Below are 24949 nucleotides of genomic sequence, written 5' to 3' on the forward strand. Positions count from 1 at the left end.
ACTCACTTTCTGGTCTTGTTTCTTACCAGTACAAAAATACTCCCACTCACTACTAACAGTCTGACATCTCTACCAATAGGTGTCAGCTGCAGCAGTCCTGCTTCTCTCGGCTGCTAAGGAATGTGGGTGGGCTGCTGCTGGATTGAAGCTAGGACGCCTTCTAATTCTATCCACCGTCAAGGTACCCATATAAAGTAAAAAGCTTATATCATACAGAAATTTGTGATACAGACGCTTGAATAGTACTGTTGTTTTTATATCACCCAACAAACACAAAATATTTATAACATGAACAAACATTTTTTAACAATAATATAGAGCTGCAGGCATGGCCAAGAGGCCACACTGGACCACGGAGGAGGTTCTACAAGACATCTTGAATGATGAGGAACCTGCAGAGGAGTGGGAAGTGCATATGGCAGAGGAGTGGGAAGAGGATATGGAAGAGGATATGGAAGAGGTAACAGCGGACAGGGATAAGCCAGTCATGCAGGGCAAGAATTTTCTGATTGGGATGAAGGTGGGGTTTAAAACTAAACTGATTACCGATATAATTTATTACAACGTACATGTAGAAATGGAGCCCCCGTCAACAGACAGCAATCCTGCACAAGGTAAATTAAATTAATAATTATAAGGTTAACAATTTGTACCAGCTATTGATAAATCCTTTCCTAGACGACACAAGTGACGACACAAGTGGTCCAAGCAACTCGTCACACGGTTTGTGCAATGTTATGAAGTACAATTACAATCAGTTAGACTACCACACAAAACTAATGTACAGCTAATTATTATTACCCTCACATTTATTTAGGCAATGAGCAACCTACCTGGAGGAGTGAATTGCACACCCTGACTATCAAGTCATTTGAGTCAGTAGTAGGACCAACAGTGGACATCTCAGAGAGGCCAGAAGAAGTGTTTCTGCTATTTTTTAACAATGATCTGCAGGAACACATTGTGTGTGAGAGCAACAACTACGCTAGACATGTAATGGGAGAGGAGGCATACCGAACGTGGACTCAACACACAGTTTAAGAGCTCTGGGCCTTCTTCGGATTCTCCATCCTCATGGGACTCAATCACCTGCCATCGATCAATGACTATTGGAGCCGAGACCACTATGCACCCATCGCCGATGTAATCTCAAGGCAGAGATTCCGTGATATCTCCCGGTATCTGCACTTCGTGGACAACGACCATCTTGTTCCACGAGGTGATCCCTCGTACGATCGGTTAGGGAAGATCCCCCCCCTCATTGAGCACCTGGGTGAGAGGTTCGAAGCTTTGTACAACCCTACACAGAATGTAGCAGTGGACGAAGCAATGATTAAGTTTCAGGGGCAGTCTTCCTTAAAGCAATATATGCCTATGAAACTGATCAAACGGGGGATCAAGGTATGGGTATTGGCAGATAGTGCTAACGGCTATTTCCACAAATTTGACATATACACGGGGAAGCAAAAGAAGAGACAGGTTGGACTTGGTGAGTATGTTGTCAAAACATGTGCCTGCAACCACCTACAAAGAGATGTAAACGGGGATGGTGTGCGTTCTGCTGGAAGGACTCCAACAAGAGGACTGACAGATGTAACGAGTGTGGTGTCTGGCTCTGCCATGGTGGAAACCCAACATCAGACTGTTTCTATTTGTGGCATAAGAACTTGTAAATATTATAATTATTATCTTATTTACTGTTTATGATAATGTTATTTATTAGTACGGCTTCATTAAAGTCACATGATGTACGCTAATGATACACACTAATCATTATAATTATTTAAAGCAACAAAGCTACGCGTACATATATACGTACTGCATCGCTCGGTAGATTAATAATACACAGCCTATCACTCACCTTGTGACACGTACGTTTGGTTGACTGCTCCACCACCTGAGAATCACACGCATCTGTGATCCAGCAATACTCTGTACACACAAAGAAAGATGATGAAGGGTTCTTAGTACTACAAATTCTAGATACAATGAAAGCACCGCAGGTGCTGATGCCTCGGTGGAGATACCAAAGCTACATAACATAAAGCTACTAATAGCTACTAATAGCACATGATAAACAATTTAATTTTGCTGAGTTGGTAATGATCGACCATGACTGTTGTTAAAAACGATTGATGCCCAAAAGTTTAAGTCTAAAGCTGCATTCAAGTAGCAGAGCCTTGCAGCTCTCTTCTCACTCTTGCAGCTACCAATAGCTAACGTTCTATAGTGCAGAGCTAACTACTAAGTAGAGTAGTAACACTCGGTAAACAAGTTTGGCTACGTGTTCTTCTGAGCACACACACACACACACACACACACACACACAGACACACTACCTCGCTTGCGCATGCGCACCGAGGCTATCTGCCATTCAGGCTGTATTATTTTATCAAAGTGTATCATAGGCCCTAAAGAATACTCTAAACATCACTACAGTCAACATACAGCTTAGGAAGCTTGGTAGAGCTGGGCCACTGCAAGTGTTTCTTCGTTCACAGTCACACACGAGATCACATTTGTATATAAGCCACACCTAGTACATACAGTACCTGCACACAAAAAAAGGTGAAGCAAAGCTTCTTAGGAGTTTAAACTCTACAGCTATGTGCTATATACCAAGCACAATAAGTATTAGACTGTATGAAGCTTCTAGAGAATCGAAAAAGCCAAGTAACAAAGTGGAATTATACACAACTACTACTTACCACTTGACAGAAGCAGATCACAGCCAAATTTTTGAGATAGTAAGCGATTCGGGCATCATCTTGTAGATCTTTGACTGATCAACTTGAGCTGCAATAATTGCTAGTGTATGTACAGTCTTGTAGCACTACTAAATACACACATTATCTCGCGCTGTTTCTGCAACACAGTGGAAGGCTCGCAATGTTTTTATAACACAGCGGAAAGCTGCAAAAAAAATCAAGTCAATCAATAAAACATGACCAAATAAACAACTACAATGCTCCACAAGGCTTCCTAGCCTAACATTCCTGCAAACATGCAAGCTACAAGCAAGCAAAGAAACTCACCTCTTCCAGCAAGACACTGAGCTTCTTCTTCAAACGGGTCAGGTGGCATATCCGGCCTTCAAACTTCAAAGGAACTGAGCTAACTGGATCTGAGAATATTCCAGGCCATTGACGTCAGAGTCTCAGTTTCAGAGCTGGAGGTAAAGCCTTTGAAGTGATCCTTTGACGAGGCCTTGAATTCCAATTCATTTTCAGTCCATCTAACTCTGGGTCTTCTCTTGCTCCACTCGAAGGAAAGTCTCAATCAGAGGCAAAGGGCAGGGCAAGGAGGAACACATCATCTCCTTCGCTGACTTCCTGACAGTGTAACGTGGGGTAATGGATGTTAGTAGATACTCTTGCACACATGCATAATTATAACAAAATTACTCACTTCTGCAAACCAGCATTCTTGGTGATCGAGGACTCAGAGAGATTTCACTGCTGCATGTATATAGCTCCATTAGTATGAGGACCTCGTGTACATCACTGGATATCTGCTTAGTAATGGATGAAATGTATGTCACAGAATACGAGCAATCAGACAGAGCCTTGGTGACAGCAATCTCTTGTTTGGTGAGGTAGACGTCAGCATCATTGTTCACTGCCAGTCTCTTCAGAGCTAGCTTGCGTCCATTACTGGCTCTGACCACAAAGACGACATGCAGCAAAGCCACCTAGTGTGTGTGTGTGCGTGGGCGGGGGTGTGTGTGTATGAGGGAGTGTAGGTACTGTACAGTGGATTGCGCTTGCAACAGAATTTCACAATAATTATGAAGATTATCGTTAATTTATGTGTGTGTGTGTGTGTGTGGGGGGGGATGGTGTGTGTGTGTGTGTGTGTGGGGGATGGTGTGTGTGTGTGGGGGGTGGTGTGTGTGTGTGGGGGATGGTGTGTGTGTGTGTGTGGGGGGGGATGGTGTGTGTGTGTGTGGGGGGGTGGTGTGTGTGTGTGTGTGGAGGATGGTGTGTGAGGAAAATGGCTGACAATACTTATATAGGACGGCTAGTACATTTTGTAAAAGAGCCAACTTGGCGTTAATTAATTAGGGATCTCAGGCGTGTTTACTACAGCAATGAGGTTGTATCCTAAACAGGTTATGAGAAGTCTCACCCAGGCAAGGCTATATGCAAGGCCAGGTCTAATCCCCCAGTCAGTGTGAGGACAACACTTCAAGAGTCAAATTAGAGTCAAATTGCCCGTACCTCCCGTGGGGAGGGGGGGGCAACACATTGAGAGGCATTATCACCTAATCATGATTATACAGTATAGGTAGTTGTCACCTGAGCTGAAACGGTACTTGCTGACACAGCAGACACTGGAGTGTCCCACAATTCGTTGAGATGTCCCTGTACTGAGGGGATAGCAGCAAACACAGAGGTCAAAGTACACAGAATTGTAGGAGAGTTTGTAGCCATTTCAGCTTGTTGAGATTCAGTAGCAGTAAGCTGTGCAAATTAATGATAGGCTTTCCAATAACTAAAGAATTGCATGGACAATCTCAACTATACATAAAACTCCTACTGAAAATTAATAAGTCATCAATTATTATTGTCTAGTAATATTAAAGGTAGCGCTCACCTTTCCCCTGAGTTAGAGTGTTGGTCCATTGTGTCCAGTGCACCGTGCTAGCTAGTAGGACCACTCCAATGGATGTGCTCTCAGAGTATTAGAACTGTAATGAATGCACCACATGGCCAGTGGGTAAGGATCGTCAAACCATTAGACAAAATAATTATGTTTCATTTTGTAGATTTGCCAGACACGCTCACACACAAGATGGAGACCGCTGGTGAGGAAAAGCGTTCACTTGTCCTTCCCTCTATGAGCTTCCATAAGGCTGGATATCTGGTGAATACTCCTCCAAAAGACCAGCAGCATTGGATCACAAGGCAAAGAGCAGCGCAGCGAGTACAAGTGAGTAGCTAGTCATGATCAAAAGTGGACCACCTAGTATAGTGTATAGGCTGCTTTAGATGACTGGCATTCAATATCTGCTAATAGATATCATTACTAGTGATCAAACTATACAGCCTCTGTGACAAATGCATCCATTGCTACACATTTGTTGACCCGTTACTTCATTGCATACAGTGATGGAGAGCACGAGAGGGGCGGAGTCAGTGACCAGTTACTATGACAACATATAATGGAGGAGTTACAAGGTGACGCTGTGGAGTTTGCGTACAACCCATTGGACGTCTTTCACTGCAGATAAAGGAACACAATTAAGAAATAGTGAGTACTGCCGCGTGCAGAGTGTGGATCTTTCCCCCACCAGAACTGTGATCTGAGCATGTCATGTGATAGGCCTTGTCTAGAGCTACAGAATGCATCTCTTAGTTTTGATATTGATTGCTTTTTAGTGAAGTTCTGATCTCCTGAAAGTTGCTTAAATTATACATTTTATGGGGAAAGCGTTGTGTTAAATCAGGCCTAAGTTTGAGAGCCCTATAACTTGTGTCAGTCTCCAAGATAATGTGTGTATTTAGTAGTGCTACAAGACTGTACATACACTATCAATTATTGCAGCTCAAGTTGATTTGAAGAAATAAAAATGAATAATTGTTATGATGGAATTATCTACTAGTGAGTGAGTGGTCTGATTGTTCTCTCACTTGTTAGATTCGTGAGGGTCAGTTGTTCACTCTGTTGGATGCTGATGATGATCCACCCATTGGACGTCAGATAAAAATACAATCGACCTAAGAAACAGTGAGTACTGCCGCGTGCAGAGTGTGACTCTTTCCCTTACCAAACGTTTTGTAGTTTGTGCTTTTTGTGCTGTACTCCCCCCTTGCATGTGTGACTGTGTTTTGTAGTTTGTGCTTTTTACGCTGTACTCCCCCTTGCATGTGTGACTGTGTTTTGTAGTTTATGCTTTTTACGCTGTACTCCCCCCTTGCATGTGTGACTGTGTTTTGTAGTTTGTGCTTTTTACGCTGTACTCCCCCCTTGCATGTGTGACTGTGTTTTGTAGTTTGTGCTTTTTGCGCTGTACTCCCCCCTTACATGTGTGACTGTGTTTTGTAGTTTTTGCTTTTTGCGCTGTACTCCCCCCTTGCATGTGTGACTGTGTTTTGTAGTTTGTGCTTTTTGTAAATGGACCAATCGTCTCTCTATTATATATATAGCACATGCAGCAGCAAAGTACAACACATCAGTCAGCAAGAAACCACCTCACCCTGTATAGCCCACATTTCTTTTATTAGTAGCTTTGCTCTATAATAATTGTACCCTCCCTCCATCCACACACACACACATCCACACACACTGGGTATGTGTTTACTTGGCTAATGCAATTAGTGGTCGTGGTTGGTTGCTCCAGCTTTGTGTACACACTACACACTAGTGAGGTCATTTCTGCTCTTTGTTGTAACTAATGGGATGGAGTGAGGTGACATTGGTTGTGTACACCAGTCAGCTAGGGTAATGGTTCGTGTTCTGTACATAGACAACATTAATGGGCTACATTTTGATACCAAGAACATCATATATGCTTATTCCATTGCTGAGATATCACTGAAAAGCTACATAATTTACTATTTTCTGCTGTTTTGATGACATCAGTAGCAGCAAACCACAAACCAGTGATGCTTTAATCAACCACAAACAAGAGTGGGCGTACAGTTATTGTACGCCCACTCTTGTGGTTAATTAGAGTGTCATCGATTTGTGGTTAGCAGCTTGTGATGTCATCAAAACGGTAGAAATAGTAGAATATGTAGTTTTTCAGTGACATCTCAACAATGGAATAAGCATAGAGGATGTTCTTGGTACCAAAATGTAGCCCATTTATTTGTAAACTTACCAGAGAACTTTTAAAGCTAAACTATAAAATGTTCAGAAGATATTACTCTAACCAAAACTGTACATAAAAACCAGTAAATCATGAATTATAGACACTGTGAACATATGTAAGAAAGGGATGGCCAGGATACCCTAAACCATTGAACAATTATGTGATGAAGTCTAGGACCTTAGCTGTACAAGATTACTGTTTCTAACCGATTACCCACTATAACAATTTGTTGTTGTTTTATTAATCACCACAAACCCACCACCTTATGTTTCCATGGAAACATTTTTGGTTATGTTGTAGCTCGGTCATTCATCTACACATTGGTATCAACACCATTTCTTAGAAATGTTCCAATCGAAAGATATTTACATTTAAGTACAGCTACTCACAAAGTTGTGGTAATCTACTCTCTAAGCTGGATGCACTGTATAACGATTGAATTACCCACACAAATGGACCACTTATTTCATTTGCCTATACATAGCATCATCTCAGATGTATCTGCCCCCCCCCCCGCACACACGCACACACACGCACGCATGCACACGCGCACATACGCGCACACACACACACACACACACACATTCACAGATGCTCATGCTGTGTCAGACCCACAATGAATGGAGCCTCCATCACAACACCAGCAATATCTTCCATAGTCATGATGAGGTACGCTAGGGGGTGTGGTCTCAGCTTGCATGGGTGTGTGTGTAACTGCATGTACACTAATTATTATGCTGTGAAATTGTCGTGTACTATAATTATATAAATACGACCACTTTCCCTCATCCCCCATTTCTCTGTAGACACGCTGTTTCTTATAATCATGGACACTGATGGGACAAGTTGAAGACATTGTCAAGAAAGTAAACACAAGCCCGGCCCGTTACCAAGGAAACATGACAACATTGATCTCATCATTGACAATGTTTAGCCTATGCAGTCATAAAAATTAATTGTTGTATTTTTTAATTTCTACTGCTAAAAATTAATTATGACCAAGAGTGCATGCGCTCTTGTTATGACATAATAATAATTATTACAATAAAAGTGGTAAAGATCATTAACTATATAAGTAAGAATTATGTGTATTTTATAAACCTTACAGTCCCCATGAGAACCCGTGTCCTCTCACGAGATCTGATCTACTAGCCACACCCTTAACCACTAGGCCACACCCATTCTTCACCAATCTGTGTATTATCAGGAGCTCATAAATAAGTTTAATTTTGATGACGGCTCTCTTCTGATGCTACACAGTTACAATACATTTATCATTGATAACATAGCTGGCATGTGCAATTGTGTGGACAGACATTGACTCAACAAAGCATTCACATCAGGTATAATTATGGTGGATAGAGTGCTAGTAGTCACCACACAAACACTTGTAAAGAACAAAAAATAAATGCCAGCAGTCACAGTTTATAATGGCTAGAGGATATTGTCAGGCTAGAGTCACTTGCAATCTTCCCTTGAGGTCCTCAGCAATGTCAGCTCTACTGATAACGGGAGACTCTAGAGCTGTCAACAAGTCCTCCAGTTGTGGACCACCTAGCAACCACTCAACGAGCATGTGTGTGAAACACTTGGTGACACTGTTGGGTCTTCTGGCATTCTCCTCAGCTATCACCTGCAGTGTACATTGTTATTATAATGACATCATTCTGCACTATCCAAGTTCTACGGTATATCGGCTGAAATTATGAATCATGTCAAGTTAATTGTTGAAAGGAATTCAGTGGCCAACCAATTGCAACACAGCCACCCACACAACTAAAGAAACAAAACTACAACAGGGTTTCAAACAGAGGGGGGGGGGCCCTGGGATTTCCCACCAGCCAAAATATCCCCCCCTTGAAATCTGAATATTAATGATGTCATAATAAAAATGTACATCCTTAAAAATGTCTACAATCTCATTAGACTAGTGAAATTAATTTTATGCACACAAAAATCCATGCACCTCAGATAACCATTCCTCAACAATTTTTCCGGGAAAGGACCCCCAGACCCCCCTCTAGACCAAGGAACAAGTACAGCAGCCATTCAGTGTTAGGTAGTGCCAGACCATCAAACCATCGCCTTGTCCATCCATATATACACGACCATCAACCTACACAGAGAGCATAATTATGAGAGACTTGCCACACAACATAGCTAGCTACTCATCTGTGTGTATGCTGTTACAGTGGCTCCTCCACATACAATCAACCTACACAGAGAGCATGAGAGACACTATACACAATGGAGCTACTTATCTTTTGCTGTAAAGAGACATGGACCTACACACCAAAGAAGCCAGCCATACTTACTTATCTTTACTTATCTTTGATGTCTCCACACAAAACAGTCAAGAGCACTAATAAATGATAGTAGTGGGCGTTGATATCTGATCTCCAGTCAAGCCCCGCCCCCTTCAGTACCTGCAATACATTATACAGTGATGAGGTTAGTAATCCTCCCTGGGTCCCAGAGCAGCATGGCTTGTCTGTACCTGGGGGAGAGAGGAGACAAAAGCAGTGAGAGAATGAAACACTAGTACAGTAGCTAGTAGGAGGAGCTGTGTGTGTGTGCATTGTGGCTGCAAGAGAACAAGCAAATGCATGGTTACATTGAGAGCAGCAGTTCAAACAAAACCATCCACTCCACACAATACAATACCAGCCAATCACCACCACAGCTGACAACCATCAGCCTAGTATTATCAATACACACACAATACATAATTATAACACCAGACAACAAAATTACACCCATAGCTGTTTGTGCTGTGCAGAGAAGAGATGAGAAATTCCCACAACAACAAATCAATTCAACAGCGAAGACCACCAATTAATTCAGATCATTATTATCATCATAATACCAGACCAGGAGTGAATGCACTCCTGACCAGACAAATCATTATAATCAAATCACACATCATCACCAAACCAGACTGTGCAACAAAATTTCCCAACCCCACAACAACCAATCAAATCAACCACAGGAGGACCACCACCAGTAGTCCAGTAGTTTCCTTGCCCAAGGGACTAATACAATAAGGGCATAATAAACTAAAGGGACCCTGTGACTGTGAGTACCATTAACTGAGCACAGAGGTAATCAACCAGAATGTGTGGGATGGTTCAACAACAGTAGACTCACAGAGACAACACCTCCTTGCTTCAGTTGTAACAAGCCTGGCACGCAAGGCTTGCACAAGTGCTCAAGACTACTCTTCACTAATCCAGTCAAAGGCTACAGTTCCCTTGGCACACCTAGGGTTTAGTTAAAGCCTGAACTTACCAATTCTATGTGCAGTAGGCACAGAGTTAAGATCCTAAAAAAGCCGTCATAATAGATTAGCATAAGCCAAGAAGCAGCAGTTGTCTAACTATAATTATTATAGCTAGCTATTCTAATGATCCTAGCTAACTAACTATTGGAACTGATAACGAGATCTTAACACTTCCAATTATGGCATGATCCTGTGCTGCTTTCCTTTTAGGCAGGTACTAACAGCAGAGTGCTCCCTCAATAGCCATGAGTAATCCATCATTGCACCCCAAAGGCTGGTTCGACAACGGTTTCAAGAACAAGAAGATGCTGTCCTGCGACCCGGCTGTTGAAGAACCTTCCACACACATTCTGATTGATTACTTGAGTGCTACAGACACCATCCCTCCCCCTCCCAACCAGCAAAGGGTTCAAGGCCGTGCAGGTAATAGGCTCTTAGCCATGCGTATTAAAAACAGTATACAAAAGCGTTGTCGACACGAGTTTAGCCATGCATACATGCATTTAACGTGCGCTTTGCTGGCAAGTATGTATCTATTAAGCTGCATGACCTACACACCTCACAGTCAAGAAGGGGCCTTTTACTCATAATCAATCATGACAGCAACTTTAAAAGAGTTTTTTCCCATGAACTACATAATTATATATAATTATGTTAAGCTGTACAACCTTTAATTAATCTTCTGAATACTTATGTCGTATATCTTCCCACAAGAAAAGTACTGAAAATTAGTTTAAAATTTAATCAAAGCTGCGTGTTTAGTAAATTTGAAGTGTACTATACTCTCTTCAGTGCTGCTCCTGCTGCACCATAATTATTCAGAGGATTATTAAAAGTGATGGGCAGTTTAACTCTTGACAGCAACTTTAAAAAAGGTCATTCCATGGTGATTCATGAGTAAAAAGGTCTAGTACATCTGTTTAATTGTACATGTATAGACTCATGAATCATCATGGGAAACTACTTTTCAGTACTTTTCTTGTGGGAAGGTATACACCATATTCATTAAAGGTTGTACAGCTCAACATACAGTTCATCAGTGGGGAAAAACTCTTTTAAAGTTGCTGTCATGATTGATGGAGTAAAAGGTCTATACTTATAGACTATAGTGTGAAAAGACCACAAAACCACAACACACTTAAGAGCCACCGCCTACTGCCTATCTGAGTATGACAACTGTTCTGCAAACCACTGTACATTGCAAAATCTGTCCCAGTGAATACTCATACGCATGCGCAGTGTGCCCCTCCAACAGCATAGACCAGCCCCTCCCCTTTTATCCATTATCGTGCAGAAGCTTGACGACCTTTTCAGCTAGCCTCGATTCCAGGCCGAGTTTTCGCTTTTATAACGGTAGGCGAACAACTAACCTTTATAAAAGCAAAAACTCGGCCTGGGATCGAAGCTAGCTATCATGCATGCTGCCATTAATGTACAAAATCAACCTGAATAACTACTTAGAAACTGCCATGGCAATTGTATATGCTTTTATATAATTATAACGCTGATGGACTGCATTATTATTATTATGCACAAATCTTAGCAAGAGTGGGAACCAGCAAAACAAAGCATAACAAAAATTAGCTGTTTCTGATCAATAAAAGATGTACGAGTCACTATCATGATATGGAGTCAGTGGAGCTGTTACTGTGAAGCTAGCTTGGTTAGTTTAGACTCCATCTGTTGGGCAATGTCTCCACGACTAATGACAGGAGACTTGAGTGCATGGATGAGTGCTCCTAGTGTGGGGGCGGGGGTGGATCCTGTCAACCATTGCTCCAGTAGTTTAGTGAAACAGTCATCACACTCATTCGGACAGTCCCTCTTGATGGCCTGAACACGTGTGTGTGTGCGTGTGTGTGTGTGTGTGTGTGTGTGTGTGTGTGTGTGTGTGTGTGTGTGTGTGTGTGTGTGTGTGTGTGTGTGTGTGTGTGTGTGTGTGTGTGTGTGTGTGTGTGTGTGTGTGTGGGTGTACATGTGAACTACTAATTTCACTACTACAGCTATAGAGTCACTGACACCACAGGCACACAGAGGGAATGAGGATAATTGTGACAGGGCCAATGAAAACAGACCTTAACGCGGGCATTTTCGAATCAGTTTTTATTGTTGAATCGGATAGGGCGTCCTTTAAGCTTCAAAATGATACCAAGATCGACCTCCTAGCTACTTTCTTTCCGGAGATATGTTCGAGGGAACGCTACAAAGGTATTGCAACGCCCTCTTGAGTAAATGACGCTCAAACGTCATGATAATTGAAGTTCAATTATTGGCTTCCGGGCACTTCCGTATACTCATAAAGCTTAGTAAAAGATGTTCTGGATAAGACAAGTTAGTTAGATGAAGGCTAGGCGTTCTAGGACTCTCTAGCTAGCTAGTATAGCTATGTAGCTGGATTGCTTGGCACCTAGGAAGGATCTTCGAAGAAATAAAGAGACAAAGACTCCCGTCGCTCAAATGGTAAGCTCTCATGTCTTGTTATAAGCTTGTACTTATTATCTGTGTAATGTATCAGTCTTATAAAAGATCCCTCACTTGTATGGAGCCTACAGAAAGTGTCTCTGTCCTTCATACAGCTTAAAGGAAGCCTAAGTGATCTATTATAGGTAGTCTTTCACTTAGTATTCATCCGTATCGATCTAAGGCTTGATCCAACTTATTAGTAGCCTTATAAGAAGCTTTCCTCCTTTAATTTAGTACTGGTATCACTGCCATTGTGCTTAGTAGTAACAGGCTTGATGGGATGGGTGATCACATCATGGAGGGCCCAGGAAACTGCGTGGAATTGTCGTATAACATTTATATTGATGGTTCCCCCAGGTGGTGGTAAGTGTCGGAGGCCTGAGAAACGCTTGTCTATTGGCTAGAATGTAAGTGACATTGATATTGTGTCTATCTTAACTTACTACTTATCTGTAGGTTGTTATGGAGTGTTTATGAGGACAAGTGGCACGGGATACGTACATCTAAAGAAACAAGAGTGGATCTACGCCAAGCTAGCTAGCTAGATAGCTGCTCTTTCTAATCTATTTCTGTTGCTAAATTATGTTTGTTAAGAAGTGGAGCTATAATATACCTGGCTCCTCTTGATGATTGTAAGTACTGGGCTGATGAAATAGTCCTGTACAAGTTGTCATCTTTTATTTGTTAAAAATAATTAACAATAATAGGGAAATTCCCAGGGAATTTCCCCTCACGTAGACAGTAAATTTCATTGTAAAAAATGAACGTTCGGTGGGTTTCTTCAACGTCCGCGCTTGACCTGTTTAAAGCTTCGTAGAGACCCAAATTTTTACAGGTAGGTAGAGGAAGGGTTGAAGTTAGCACCTGTGAAAAAAAAAATTTTTGCCCATGTTTTTCATTTCTACTAAATTGGCCTATAGCTTAATTTAATTATTGCCGCGTTAAGGTCCGTTTTCATTGGCCCTGTCACAATTATTGCTATAGGCTAATAATAATAAATGGGTTTGCACATGCAGGCTAATTATGACAATCAGTGCAGTACTGCTTGCTGGCACATTCCTTAACTGATGATGCCTGACTGTATGAGCACAGGGCTATTAGTACACAGTCATCTACTGCTATACAGTGTTCAGTACACACACAGCAGAGCACTCACATCTAGTGTCCCCTCATTGACACCCAACTGCTCTCCCAGAGGACGCCATGTCCCCCTCACCTCCCAGGCAGCTGTCCTCACTACCCTCAAATGATGATCTACACTCAGTCCCTCTGGAAGGAACACACAATCATGACAACAACATAACACTGTCATTATTCCTAAGCAATGACTACACACATTACTGAAGGACACTCTGTATTGAACTGATAAGATCAGCTACATCATTATAATGTGCTTACCACAGTCAGTGAGAGGACAAATAACAGGAGAGATGTCGCTGGTAGCTTTTGTGTTCTGTAAAGAGAAATCAAATATTAGTTACTTGTGTTTATATAATGTATAATTATAGAACATGTTCTGTAAAGACTTGTAATATAGTTGCCCACCTTAATGGTTGTTGCAATGTCCCCACGAGCAATGGCGGGAGACTCTAGTGCTCTAACAAGGGCAGACCAGGAGGGGGGAGGAGAGGAGCGCTTCACCCAGTGTGTCAGCATGGCCTCAAAGCACGGCTCAACCCAGCGATAGTCCTTCTCAAGACTCTGTATCAGTACACACAGTGAAACACAGTATTAAATACTTAGTAAGAGCTCAACATTACGTTGCTATAGTAACCTGTTAAATAGGTTGATACTTCATACAAGACCACACCAAATATGCAGAGTCAGCATTGCTAGAGATACCTCATTCTAAGAATGCTTACAATTGAAACGCTCACTATTCAACCATTAAATAACAGTAGCAGTCAATTAAATAGTGCACACACATAATTAGAATGAAGGGACTACACTGGGAGAATATACTCAAGGTGGTGGAGGTAGTCATTGTTAAGGTCTCACCTTCCTAGTTGCATAGTCAATGTCCAGTTCTATAGCCAGGCTGTACCAGTCAGAGCGTATCTCTTTGATCACTTCCTTCACATCTGTAAACAGCTCATCAGTTTCAGAGCTGGAGGTGTCCTCTGTAACAATTCAAATATAATCACACATTGTACAGTACACACGTAACAATGTACACACAATCTGCACACATGCTCTGACATTATTCTCACCAACACTCTCTTTGAGGCAGTGGTACACGGTGAAGAAAGGCTTCTGGTTCTTGGAGATCTCACAACTGATAAAGCCCTTGAAGTGACCATTCGACGAAGCCTTGAATTCCAATTCATTTTCAGTACCACCAATTCTGGGTCTTCTCTTCCTCCACTTGAAGGTAAGGCTTGGATCTAGGTCCTCAGCAAAGGGCAGGGCAAGGAAGAACACATCGTCTCCCAGGCTGACTTCCTGATACAAAACGACAAATTAAAACAATGAACCAATTTGTTATTTTACTTACTTCTGCAAACCAGCAATCTTGGTGGGGACTCAGAGAGACTTCACTGGTGCATTTAAAGCAGGGATCAGCTCCTGTTGTGAGGAGGCAAAGCTTGGAACCATCTTCATGTCTGCCACAGTAGCAGTCGAAGGCAATAATCGGAGTGAGTAGTGGACTAATATCCTTCATCACCAACAGGAGGGTTGAGAGGACGTAGGAACAAAGCTCGTGCATCGTATGATTCCTGTTCTGTCGAATAATACGTATCTCGTAGCTATCGACATGAGCAATCAGGGTCACAAAATGCTTGGCAGATTCGTCAATGTGAAAGGAGACGAGGTTTCTCTTTACTGAGGTATCAGTGGCAAGTTTCCAAGTCATGCCCAGAATGCCTTTGCCTTTACTCCCCCTTGAGACCAATTCACTGATCATGGCACAGAATACTCCAATGGGAACATACTGGGGGTCAAATGTGATCTTGATTGGAGAGGGTGTATCAATGCCAGTGGGGGGTGGTTTCGTTAGTTCCTCGCGAGATGCACACTTGAGAATAGCGGGGATGAAAAACGTCGTTTCAACCTCTTCTGTGGTATGGCCTTCCTTCACTACCGTTGTGATTTTGGCTAAAAGGTGGGAATGCTCGAGTAGTATGAGCAGCTTCTCAACAGGAATCAACTGGTCTTTCTTCACACCCTGGTTTTCCTCTGAATGGCATCGAGTGATTGTTTTCAGTGAGAATTGTCCCTTGAGTATCCAATTCCTTCTCTCATCATCATTAAACTGAATACGGCTGTCTTCAGAATGGAGCTCCAGCAGCGGATTGACAACGAGAACACTGAGGCTTTTGAATACCACTTGGGGGTTGCAAATAACAAAGTTCCCAAACCAACCATCTTTGTCCTTTATCTCTGGATGATAGATCAAAGCTCCAACGTACCGATCCAGATACCAAACGGTAAATCGAACCTCCTCCTCTCTCATCTTTAACCCCTCGGTACCGATACGAATGCATTCTTCCATAGACACAATGTCAAACTCTTTTCTCAGTACAACTCCAAACAAAAGCTGTTGTGGGCGAATTCGAAGCTTGGCATCTTTGAAATAGCTACTGAAAATGCCATGAAGATGTTCACGAAGAGGTTCCATATCAGAATCAGTGCCTTCATAGTTGTCCACTGCTATGAACTTCTTGTCTTTTGGGTTAGAAAGTAATTTCTCAAACTTGCTGGTAATCTTGGTAACGGCTTCGTTTTTCTCTGTCAATTTTTGCTCTAAACGATCTTTGACATCTTTCTTGAAAGTGTCTGAGTTGAGGTGTTGGCTGACTGTTTGCTCAATGGCAGCCATGTCTTCTGCACTGACGTTAGCGTGCTCATCACTCTTCTGTTGAGTTAAAATGTTCCGAATTGCTTTCTTTTCTTTTAGGCTCTCGCTGGCAGTGGTACTATCGCTCTTGCTGGCAGTGATGCCATCGCTCTTGCTGGCAGTGCTGCCATCGCTCTTGCTGGTAAAGGTACTATCGCTCTCGCTGGCAGTGGTACCATCGCTCTTGCTGGCAGTGGTGCCATGGCTCTCGCTGGCAGTGGTGCCATGGCTCTCGCTGGCAGTGGTGCCATCGCTCTTGCTGGCAGTGGTGCCATCGCTCTTGCTGGCAGTGCTGCCATCGCTCTTGCTGGTAGAGGTACTATCGCTCTCGCTGGCAGTGTTGCCATCGCTCTTGCTGGTAGAGGTACTATCGCTCTCGCTGGCAGTGGTGCTATCGCTCTTGCTGGCAGTGGTGCTATCGCTCTTGCTGGTAAAGGTACTATCGCTCTCGCTGGCAGTGGTTCTATCGCTCTCGCTGGCAGTGGTGCCATCGCTCTTGCTGGCAGTGGTATCATCGCTCTCGCTGGAAGTGGTACCATAGCTTTTGCAAACAGCTTTTGTGGAGGCACAACATTTCTCGTACAGAAGATCGACTTTGATTTGCATTGTCAGTTCATCCTTGAAAGTACCTATGAGGGTAGCAACAGGCTTAGCAGAGCCTAGATTGCCCAGTTTACTACACTGCTCTCTGTCAATCTCCGAGTCAATCTTGGTATGGTGGCTGATAGCTGAGAGGATTTGAGAGAGTGTTTCTCTGCTTGTGTACGTTGAATCGTACGGTGTGATCTTGTCATTTCCTCGTTCGTAGGAGACTTGACACATGTCATCGAGGTCTTTGTCCAGTCGAAAGAATACCAGGAAAATCCCTGCGCCTTTGCTTAGAAATGGAAACATCTCCACGAATCCAGGCTGCCCACCTATATCGACCAGATTGAGTAGGACTTTGTTCAGCAGCTCTTTAGTGTACTCTCCTGAACCCACAATACTCCGGAGTCTCGAGACAACCTTTCCAACATCTACAGTGGTCACTTTCACGACCTTTTCCGGTGGTCCTGGTGTTGGCTGATCAGTTGGTGATACCGGTGCTTCATCGATCTTGAGTTGAGTTTGCTTCTTGGGGTCAGTGGTTTCTTGTGTGGGCTGTTCTTTAGGTGGACTAGTATTGCTGTCTTCAATAGGTTCACAGGACATAAGGTAAGAGAAGATAAACTGTGTTTCTTCCTCTAGACTTGAAGATGCTTTGAATTCAAGCTTTGTTCCAGATTTGTCCACAAAGGCCAATACTTGTTCACACTCGGCTAGTAATGTACTGCAACGTTTCCTTTGATTTTCGGGCAGCAAAGACAGGTTAGTAATGGATCCAACAAGCCGCTGTCGAGTGGTCGTTTTGCCAATACCCGAGGGACCAATGAAGTGCGTCTTGAGATAGTGTAGCTCAATGGTACCACTTTCGTCAGTCATCAGCTCGTCCAGTTTCTTCAAGTAGGTTTGGTTTTGAATATCGACTGTAAAGGATTAAACAATCGGTCATAACATAATTAATGAAATTTGTGGCACATTTTGTACCATTTGCAATTGTGTAAATCAGAGGTCCGGTTGATATACTAATATTGCACATTAGATCAACTGTAACTAACAGGAATTCTGTTTGATCAATGATTCGAAAGCTGAAATCTGTGGTTCCAATTTCTGATAATTATAACAAGACCTCTAGTGTCCAAGTAAATGGTTGTCTATTTGGCATCGTATCATTATAATTATAGTAGTCGTCAGATAAGTTCCCGTTGCGTTATTTAAAAAACTGCAAGCTGGCGTAACAACGGAACAGCAACGCAAGGCAGCTCATTACATATTTATACCAACTTAAGTTACATTAGCGTAATAACGAAGTATCACAACATGCAGTATCTATTGAATAATGTCAATCATCAGAGCCCTAGGTCCAGAGGAAGAGATATATACACATGCACTGCATACTCTTCATTATCATTTCACTTATTATAATACATAATGATATCAAGTGATGAATGAAATGGTTCACAGTCAATAAAGTGAGCAGACTTTAATTAGTCAGTAACATGATGTTAAAATGAAAGAATCACCAAGTACACAGTAAGTGAAGTGAGCATTCCATGATAGTAATAAACTATCTGCATACGATACTACAATGACAAGGTTAGCTGCCAAGTTGCTTCATTCTCAGATTCTTTGTGTCCCGTTAATTGTTGCTGACTCAGCAACACTTTCACAATGTACAACAAATCGTAATTACGGTGCGTATACGAATAAAACATGTGCGTTCAATTGCAGTTGACAATACATTTTCTGTTTGCGTAAAAACGACAACGTGACGTGCTATGCAAACGGTACAGGAACTTTATTCTGACGGCTACTGTATGTTATTACTCATGCACGAGGGATGTACTGCTAATACAACTAGAGCACGAGAGCAAGAGTTGTATTAGCAGTACATCATGAGGGCATTACGTTATAATCAACTTAATGCTGATAGTGCGTAATAGTCTTGCATGCGTCATATACTGCGTTCCTAGTAGCAACCAATGACATTTGAGCATCTATGCGGCTGTCACGAAGCAACAAATTCACGACAGAGGCAGCACTAACCCTAAGGAATTCATACCACAAAATACCACAAATAAGTCAAATGTGAGAGCAATGCCATCAATAGGGAGGTGGGTGGTGCTTTAAGGTTACGCTAAAATACCACTACTTACTACCCGACAGCACTGCTATTCACAACGGAGGCAGCACTAACTCACAAAACAGGTAAAAGTGAATTCATACAATGCAATCAATAGGGAGGTGGGTGGTGCTTTAGCTATCCTCGTCCCCACGTCCACTTCACCTCCAAGGAAGAGGGTCTGGTATCAGTATAATGGACTGAAAAGCTGACACTAGCCTCCATCGATGGACGGACCACGCCCATATAACACTAACGTAGGCTCTATTAAGAGAGCTGTGAAGAGCAGCTGTAACAAACCTAACCTCTGTCTCAAGCTAGCTAGCTATATAATTATAGCGTATAAAGAGAAGTGGGCTATATGTACTGGGCAACATCTAAACAAGAGGCCGTATCAAATAAATTGCTATGGCCTCGGGGTAGGAAATGATTGACTTGCTAAAAGGATTCTAAAAGTTCAAAGTTAAAAACAACAACACGTGGTAGACAGACGTAGTAGACAGTACATTTGATGCAATTGTTGCTGGTGGCAGCTCTTTTATCACCCTGGCTACTAAAAATATCTTCGCTCTATTGCAGGGACACTAGTACGTCTAAACTGAGACTAAAGATTCTACTCCAAGGAGGCAAAAAAACTAGCCATAAACTCGAATATTTGCACTAGTTAAAATCTAATTAACAAAAAGTGGTTAAGAGCCATAGTAAGCATCGAGGCATGAAGAATAAGCACAATAAAATAATGTATTCGTAAACCCTAACTCCATATATGGGCGTACATGCAGTAAACCCTTTCAATCACAGGGTCATGAGTATTATTATAGTGTTAACGTGTTTTTTCAGCATTACACAAAGCGTGTGTGTATAAAGAGAAGAGAGCATGCAACTCACTATGTATACTAGGGAACGTTTAAAAGTGTGAGGCTGTATCAATTTACACATGAACGGCAGCTCTGCTACAGTATGATTTTGACTGAGTCTGAGCAGCACGCCCACTTCTCTTAATTTAAACGTACCACTGATTGATACTTCATAATATTATTACTCACTTGATGAGGTTAGGTTAGGATCATCCTTGGAAGAAGTTGAAGGAAGTTGTTCGGAACCATTTGGAGTATCTGAGGTGTACAGTAATAATGAAAGCACAGCGGGTGCTGATGCCTCGGTGGAGGTGTCAAACAACATAACAAATAAAGCTACTAGCAATAGCTTATACACACATTTATCATTTTTGCAATTTTACTGCAGGCAGAATATAGGGAAACTCAAAGAGTGGGTAATGATCGACCATGATTGTTGTTAAAAGCTATATAAAATTATAGTGGCAGCATCAGCAGAGCCTTGCAGCTCTCTTCTCACTCTTGCAGCTACCAATATCTAGCGTTCTAGTGCAGAGCTAACTACTAAGTAGAGTAGCAACACTCCATGGACAAGTTTGGCTACATGCTCTTCTGAAAAGGCATTCAAAGTAAGCAAAACTAGGCATAACTCGAGAACCAAGCATTACTTTTAAAATCCAGGAATTAAAATCCAAGTAAACATGACTAGAAGCCTATAGAAACTCTTACTTGCACTTCATTGATCCTAGAGCAGCACACCCACCCAACCACCCACACACACACACACACACACACACACAAACACACACACCCACAAACACACACCCACACACCCACACCCACAAACACACCCACAAACACACACCCACACACCCACGAACACACCCACAAACACACACACCCACAAACACACACACACACACCCACCCACCCACCCACCCACCCACCCACACACACACACACACACACACACACACACACACACACACACACACACACACACACACACAAACACACACCCACACCCACACACACACACCCACAAACACACACACCCACAAACACACACCCACACACCCACACACCCACACACACCCACACACACACGCACGCACGCACACACACACACACACACACACACACACACACACACACACACACACACCCACCCTCCCACCCACGCACGCACACACACACACATACACACTACTATCTATTTATTTTGACTAATACCTTGTGCTAATTTCTAAGAACCAAAATTAGAGGTTAATGATTGTTTTGTGCTTGCCACCTATAGAAAAACCACATAGACCCATCCCCATTATCAGATACTACCACCACAAAACCTGGCCCAGACAATACAGGCCTGTTCCTAGGCCTTATAAATTAAGCCTCCCTCAAGGTCAGATTTAGCTGACACAAGCCATGCACAAGCTAAGTTGAAGTATTACAGCAGCCAATATCAAGTCTAAGACAAGTTCTATACTTTATGTCAGCCTTATACCTAAAATGTGAATATAGCTTACAATGAGCATGGCCCCAAGTCAATATTACAATAATTATTCAGTATACTAGTTGTTCTGAATGCAACAGATGAATGGGGAGGGTTGGTGCACCGTTAAAGACTCTTTAACCCATCATTCTCGACTCTCAAGGTCGGGCATCTGTTTGCTTTTTCTACCTGTACGCATAGTTTTGTGCTGTTTGCTCTTTTGTTCTCTTTTCCTTTTTTTGTTTTTGCTTTTTGCTTGCCTAACTATAGATAGGATAATACAAGGTCTCAAAGATCCACCACTAAGTTTACTATACTTAAATATTAGGACATCAGATGCCAACCTAACCCTAACCCTAACCCTAACCCTAAGATTAATTTAAGTCCGTTTGAATAACACTCACACACTCACACACACACACACACACACACACACACACACTCACACACACACACTCACACACACACACACACACACACACACACACACACACACACACACACACACACACACTCACACACACTCACACACACTCACACACACACACACACACACACACACACTCACACACACTCACACACACACACACACACACACACACACACACACACACACTCACACACACTCACACACACACACACACACACACACACACACACACACACACAGGATGTGGTTTTTGCTAACAGTTTACACAGCTTGGTGTAGAATGGAATGTGCGTGGGACTTGGATAGCATATCTATTCCACATTCTACCACAGGTATTATTGGGGTCTACAAAACACTACCACAACCATTTGTCTTACGAAAACATTGAAGGTATCAATGGAACCGGCATAGCTTGCTCTATTGATGTGCAAAATTTGACCTTGATACACCATATGAACTCGAATAATTTATATGCACTAGCAAACAAGTTTGGCTACGTGCTCTTCTGAAAAGGCTGCAATGACATTCCAAGTAAGCAAAACTAGGCATAACTCAAGAACCAAGCATTAGTTTGCAAATTCACAAATTAAAATCCAAGAAAACATGACTAGAAGCCTATGGAAACTCTTACTTGCACACCTAGAGCAGCTGTAGCGATCCACACACACACACACACACACACACACACACACACACACACACACACAACACACACACACACACACACACACACACACACACACACACACACACACACACTACCGCATACCTCGCTTGCGCATGCGTACCGAGGCATAATAATTATGACATGTAACACATAAAGTACATTATGCAATAGTGATTCAGAAAACTCTCCAATCTACATAACAGTAGACGCACCCACACAAGTGCTAGTGATCGATATATTTATAGGCCAAGTAGTAGAATGGAATGTGCGTGGGAGCTACTAACATTCCAGGTATTATTGGGGTCTACAAAACGTGTAATTGTACCACAACCAATTGTCCTACAAAAACAACGAAGGTATCAATGGAACCGGCATGGCTAGCACTATTGGTATGCAAAGTTTGAACTTGCTATACCAATATTTGTGGAAATTAGGTATGGGATTTCTAGTGACACATACTTGGTTCAGGAGTGGAGACTACAGACTTGAGATAGTCAGCAACTTCAGTCTGACCATACTGTACTGCCCAGTCAAGAGGAGTCCTGCCATCATTATTAGTTACATCTGGACAGGTAAGGGACAGAGATCTTGTAGTAGTACTGACCATTACCATGCAGGATGACTACATTATTTTATTATCATGTACCAACTGTGTATTGTATTGCAGTTGCCATGACGATACAACTGCAGGTACACTGATTGTTTCATTACATGCACATTGAACCACATTAATATATTCACGGGTTGTCTATCAGAGGATCTAATGAAACAGTACCCACTACGGAAATCACTCACCAACATCACACTTTAGTTCCTCAACTAGGTATTTCACTAGTTGTATATTTCCTCCCACACAAGCCCTGTGCAGTGGTGTTAGGCCCCGCCTGTCCCTCACATCTGTGTGTGGTGATACGTCAATATACTCAATAATTAAGTGAGATATGTTATTATAGACTATAGACTCAAAATTGCGGAAAAATAAAACAAGCCTATACAAATAGAAATAGTTGGTCTTATTAATTATTGGTATGCAAAGTTTGAACGTGATACACGACTGTGTGCGGAAGTTAGGTATGGGATTTCTAGTGACGAGTTTAACTTCAGCCATGTACGTAAGTGTATAGTGGTCAAGATGGACCAAACATGTCATTGTACCACAACCACTTGTCGTACGGAGAAAGTAAAGGTAGCATAGGAAAGGGCATGCCTTGTTCTATTGGTGCACCAAATTCGAGCTTGATACACCACTGTTTGTGGAAATTAGGTATGGGATTTCTAAAGCGCATACAGAAATGCCTGAGTCCTGTTACTATTATCCCTCACATCTGTTGTGGAACAAAGTTCAACTATCACATATATTTTTAACAGATATTACTATGGCAACCGTATAGCAAATGTTTATGTATTTCAAACAAGTGTACGTACATTGCAAATAATTATTCGAAATTGAAATGTAACACTATTAAACTTTCCGCTGTATGCATGGTATGAAAACTTCACATACACAACGACTACTTACCAGTGCTACGACTACTACATCGCAAATAATTATTATACTACGTGAAATTACTGACACAATTGATATTGCTACACAGTACATGTATATAATTCAGATACCATAATGATATGGAGAAACAATTACAATACACAAATAATTATAATGACTACTTACCAGTGCTGCACCCGACCTCCTTCAAGTACTGCACCACCTCTTTATGACCTCCCCAGCATGCCCAGTGAAGTGGAGTCATGTTTTCACTCCCACCACCTTTATCAGTACGAGCTCCATGAGTAACCAGTGTCTTCACAATCTCAAGGTAGCCCCTCCAGCAAGCCAAGTGTAATGGAGGTTGCTTATCCGCCCACTTGTCACTCCAGTAGAGCTGGTGGTTGGGGTCTGCCCCCTGTCCCAACATGGACCTAACTTTGATGACGTTACTATAGTTTACAGCCTGCCATAAGTCCCTGGCTAGCTTCTTTTGAGCACTGTACAAAATAGATGGTTGGGGGATCAGTCATGCAGAGAATTACTTGATATGTGTATATAGTTTATACAAGTGACACCATGCACATATCCAGCTGTCACTTTGCTGTACAGTGTTCCACCTCTGATCATAGCCTGCTCTGACTCTACTAATGGAATGAGCCTCCCTCCATGCAATCACAAGGTGCTACCATGAGTAGTAATTATAGTCTACATGTTCACTCACTCTGAGTCTTGTTCAGTAGCCATTCCGAAGCTTTGTTCAAACTCTGTCAAATTCACCCCTTGAATTGTATCTCAGCTCAGTAAGCAAAGTGCATGCACCCTCTTTCTGTATTTCAAGGGCCCTTCCGGCCACAAAAACCCACATGATTAATTGCAATTGCAAAAGCATAAAAATCCATTTATAATTATATGCACACAGTCAATAGTGGAGTCATG

General features: G+C 42.2%; 2 protein-coding genes and 1 long non-coding RNA gene across 17 annotated transcripts in view; 1 reads left to right on the top strand and 2 right to left on the bottom strand.

Annotated features, from left to right (window-relative positions):
• Positions 1-190: 190 nt before the first annotated feature.
• Positions 191-24949, bottom strand: part of LOC135332177 (uncharacterized) — a 28568-nt gene continuing 3809 nt past the window's right edge. For 2 of the 13 annotated variants that reach the window (XR_010393168.1, XR_010393166.1), the window contains exons 3-8: positions 3409-3691; positions 3036-3332; positions 2709-2913; positions 2449-2552; positions 1862-1932; positions 612-1648 (exon numbers count right to left, since the gene is read on the bottom strand). Coding sequence is in view for 4 of the 13 variants with exons in the window: in XM_064527543.1 (XP_064383613.1) it covers positions 3313-3332; positions 3409-3691; positions 4299-4433 (438 nt within the window). In the remaining 9 variants the exon portion in view is untranslated. The other 11 variants (XR_010393161.1, XR_010393162.1, XM_064527543.1 and 8 more) reach the window with 11 other exon arrangements.
• On the bottom strand, positions 11637-24895 carry LOC135351907 (uncharacterized). 3 transcript variants are annotated; one of them, XM_064551105.1, is made up of 12 exons: positions 24735-24895; positions 24197-24510; positions 23320-23421; positions 22984-23088; positions 20146-20214; positions 15055-17903; positions 14771-15002; positions 14559-14680; positions 14106-14261; positions 13959-14010; positions 13717-13829; positions 11637-11930 (listed from the first exon to the last, which is right to left on the bottom strand). In XM_064551105.1, exons 1-12 carry the CDS (start codon positions 24755-24757, stop codon positions 11742-11744), a joined length of 4326 nt encoding a protein of 1441 aa, XP_064407175.1. In that variant the 5' UTR covers positions 24758-24895; the 3' UTR covers positions 11637-11741. The 3 variants fall into 3 exon arrangements, with proteins under 3 accessions (XP_064407175.1, XP_064407118.1, XP_064407209.1); XM_064551048.1 differs by having other exon boundaries at positions 13959-14013; XM_064551139.1 differs by lacking the exon at positions 11637-11930 and adding an exon at positions 13245-13424 and having other exon boundaries at positions 13959-14013.
• Positions 12167-13240, top strand: LOC135333253 (uncharacterized). The gene is made up of 3 exons (XR_010393798.1): positions 12167-12557; positions 12918-12967; positions 13017-13240. It is a non-coding gene; the product is annotated as an uncharacterized LOC135333253 (long non-coding RNA).

Source organism: Halichondria panicea, chromosome 1, assembly GCF_963675165.1.
Source record: "Halichondria panicea chromosome 1, odHalPani1.1, whole genome shotgun sequence".
Lineage (NCBI taxonomy): Eukaryota > Metazoa > Porifera > Demospongiae > Suberitida > Halichondriidae > Halichondria > Halichondria panicea.

Coding starts and splice junctions, on each gene's coding strand:
- LOC135351907 (XM_064551048.1), bottom strand. CDS start 24,757: ATGGCTACTGAACAAGACTCAGA. Junction 23,422..24,196: donor GGAGGTCGGGTGCAGCACTG/GTAAGTAGTCAT, acceptor CACCACACACAG/ATGTGAGGGACAGGCGGGGC. Junction 15,003..15,054: donor AAGATTGCTGGTTTGCAGAA/GTAAGTAAAATA, acceptor GTTTTGTATCAG/GAAGTCAGCCTGGGAGACGA.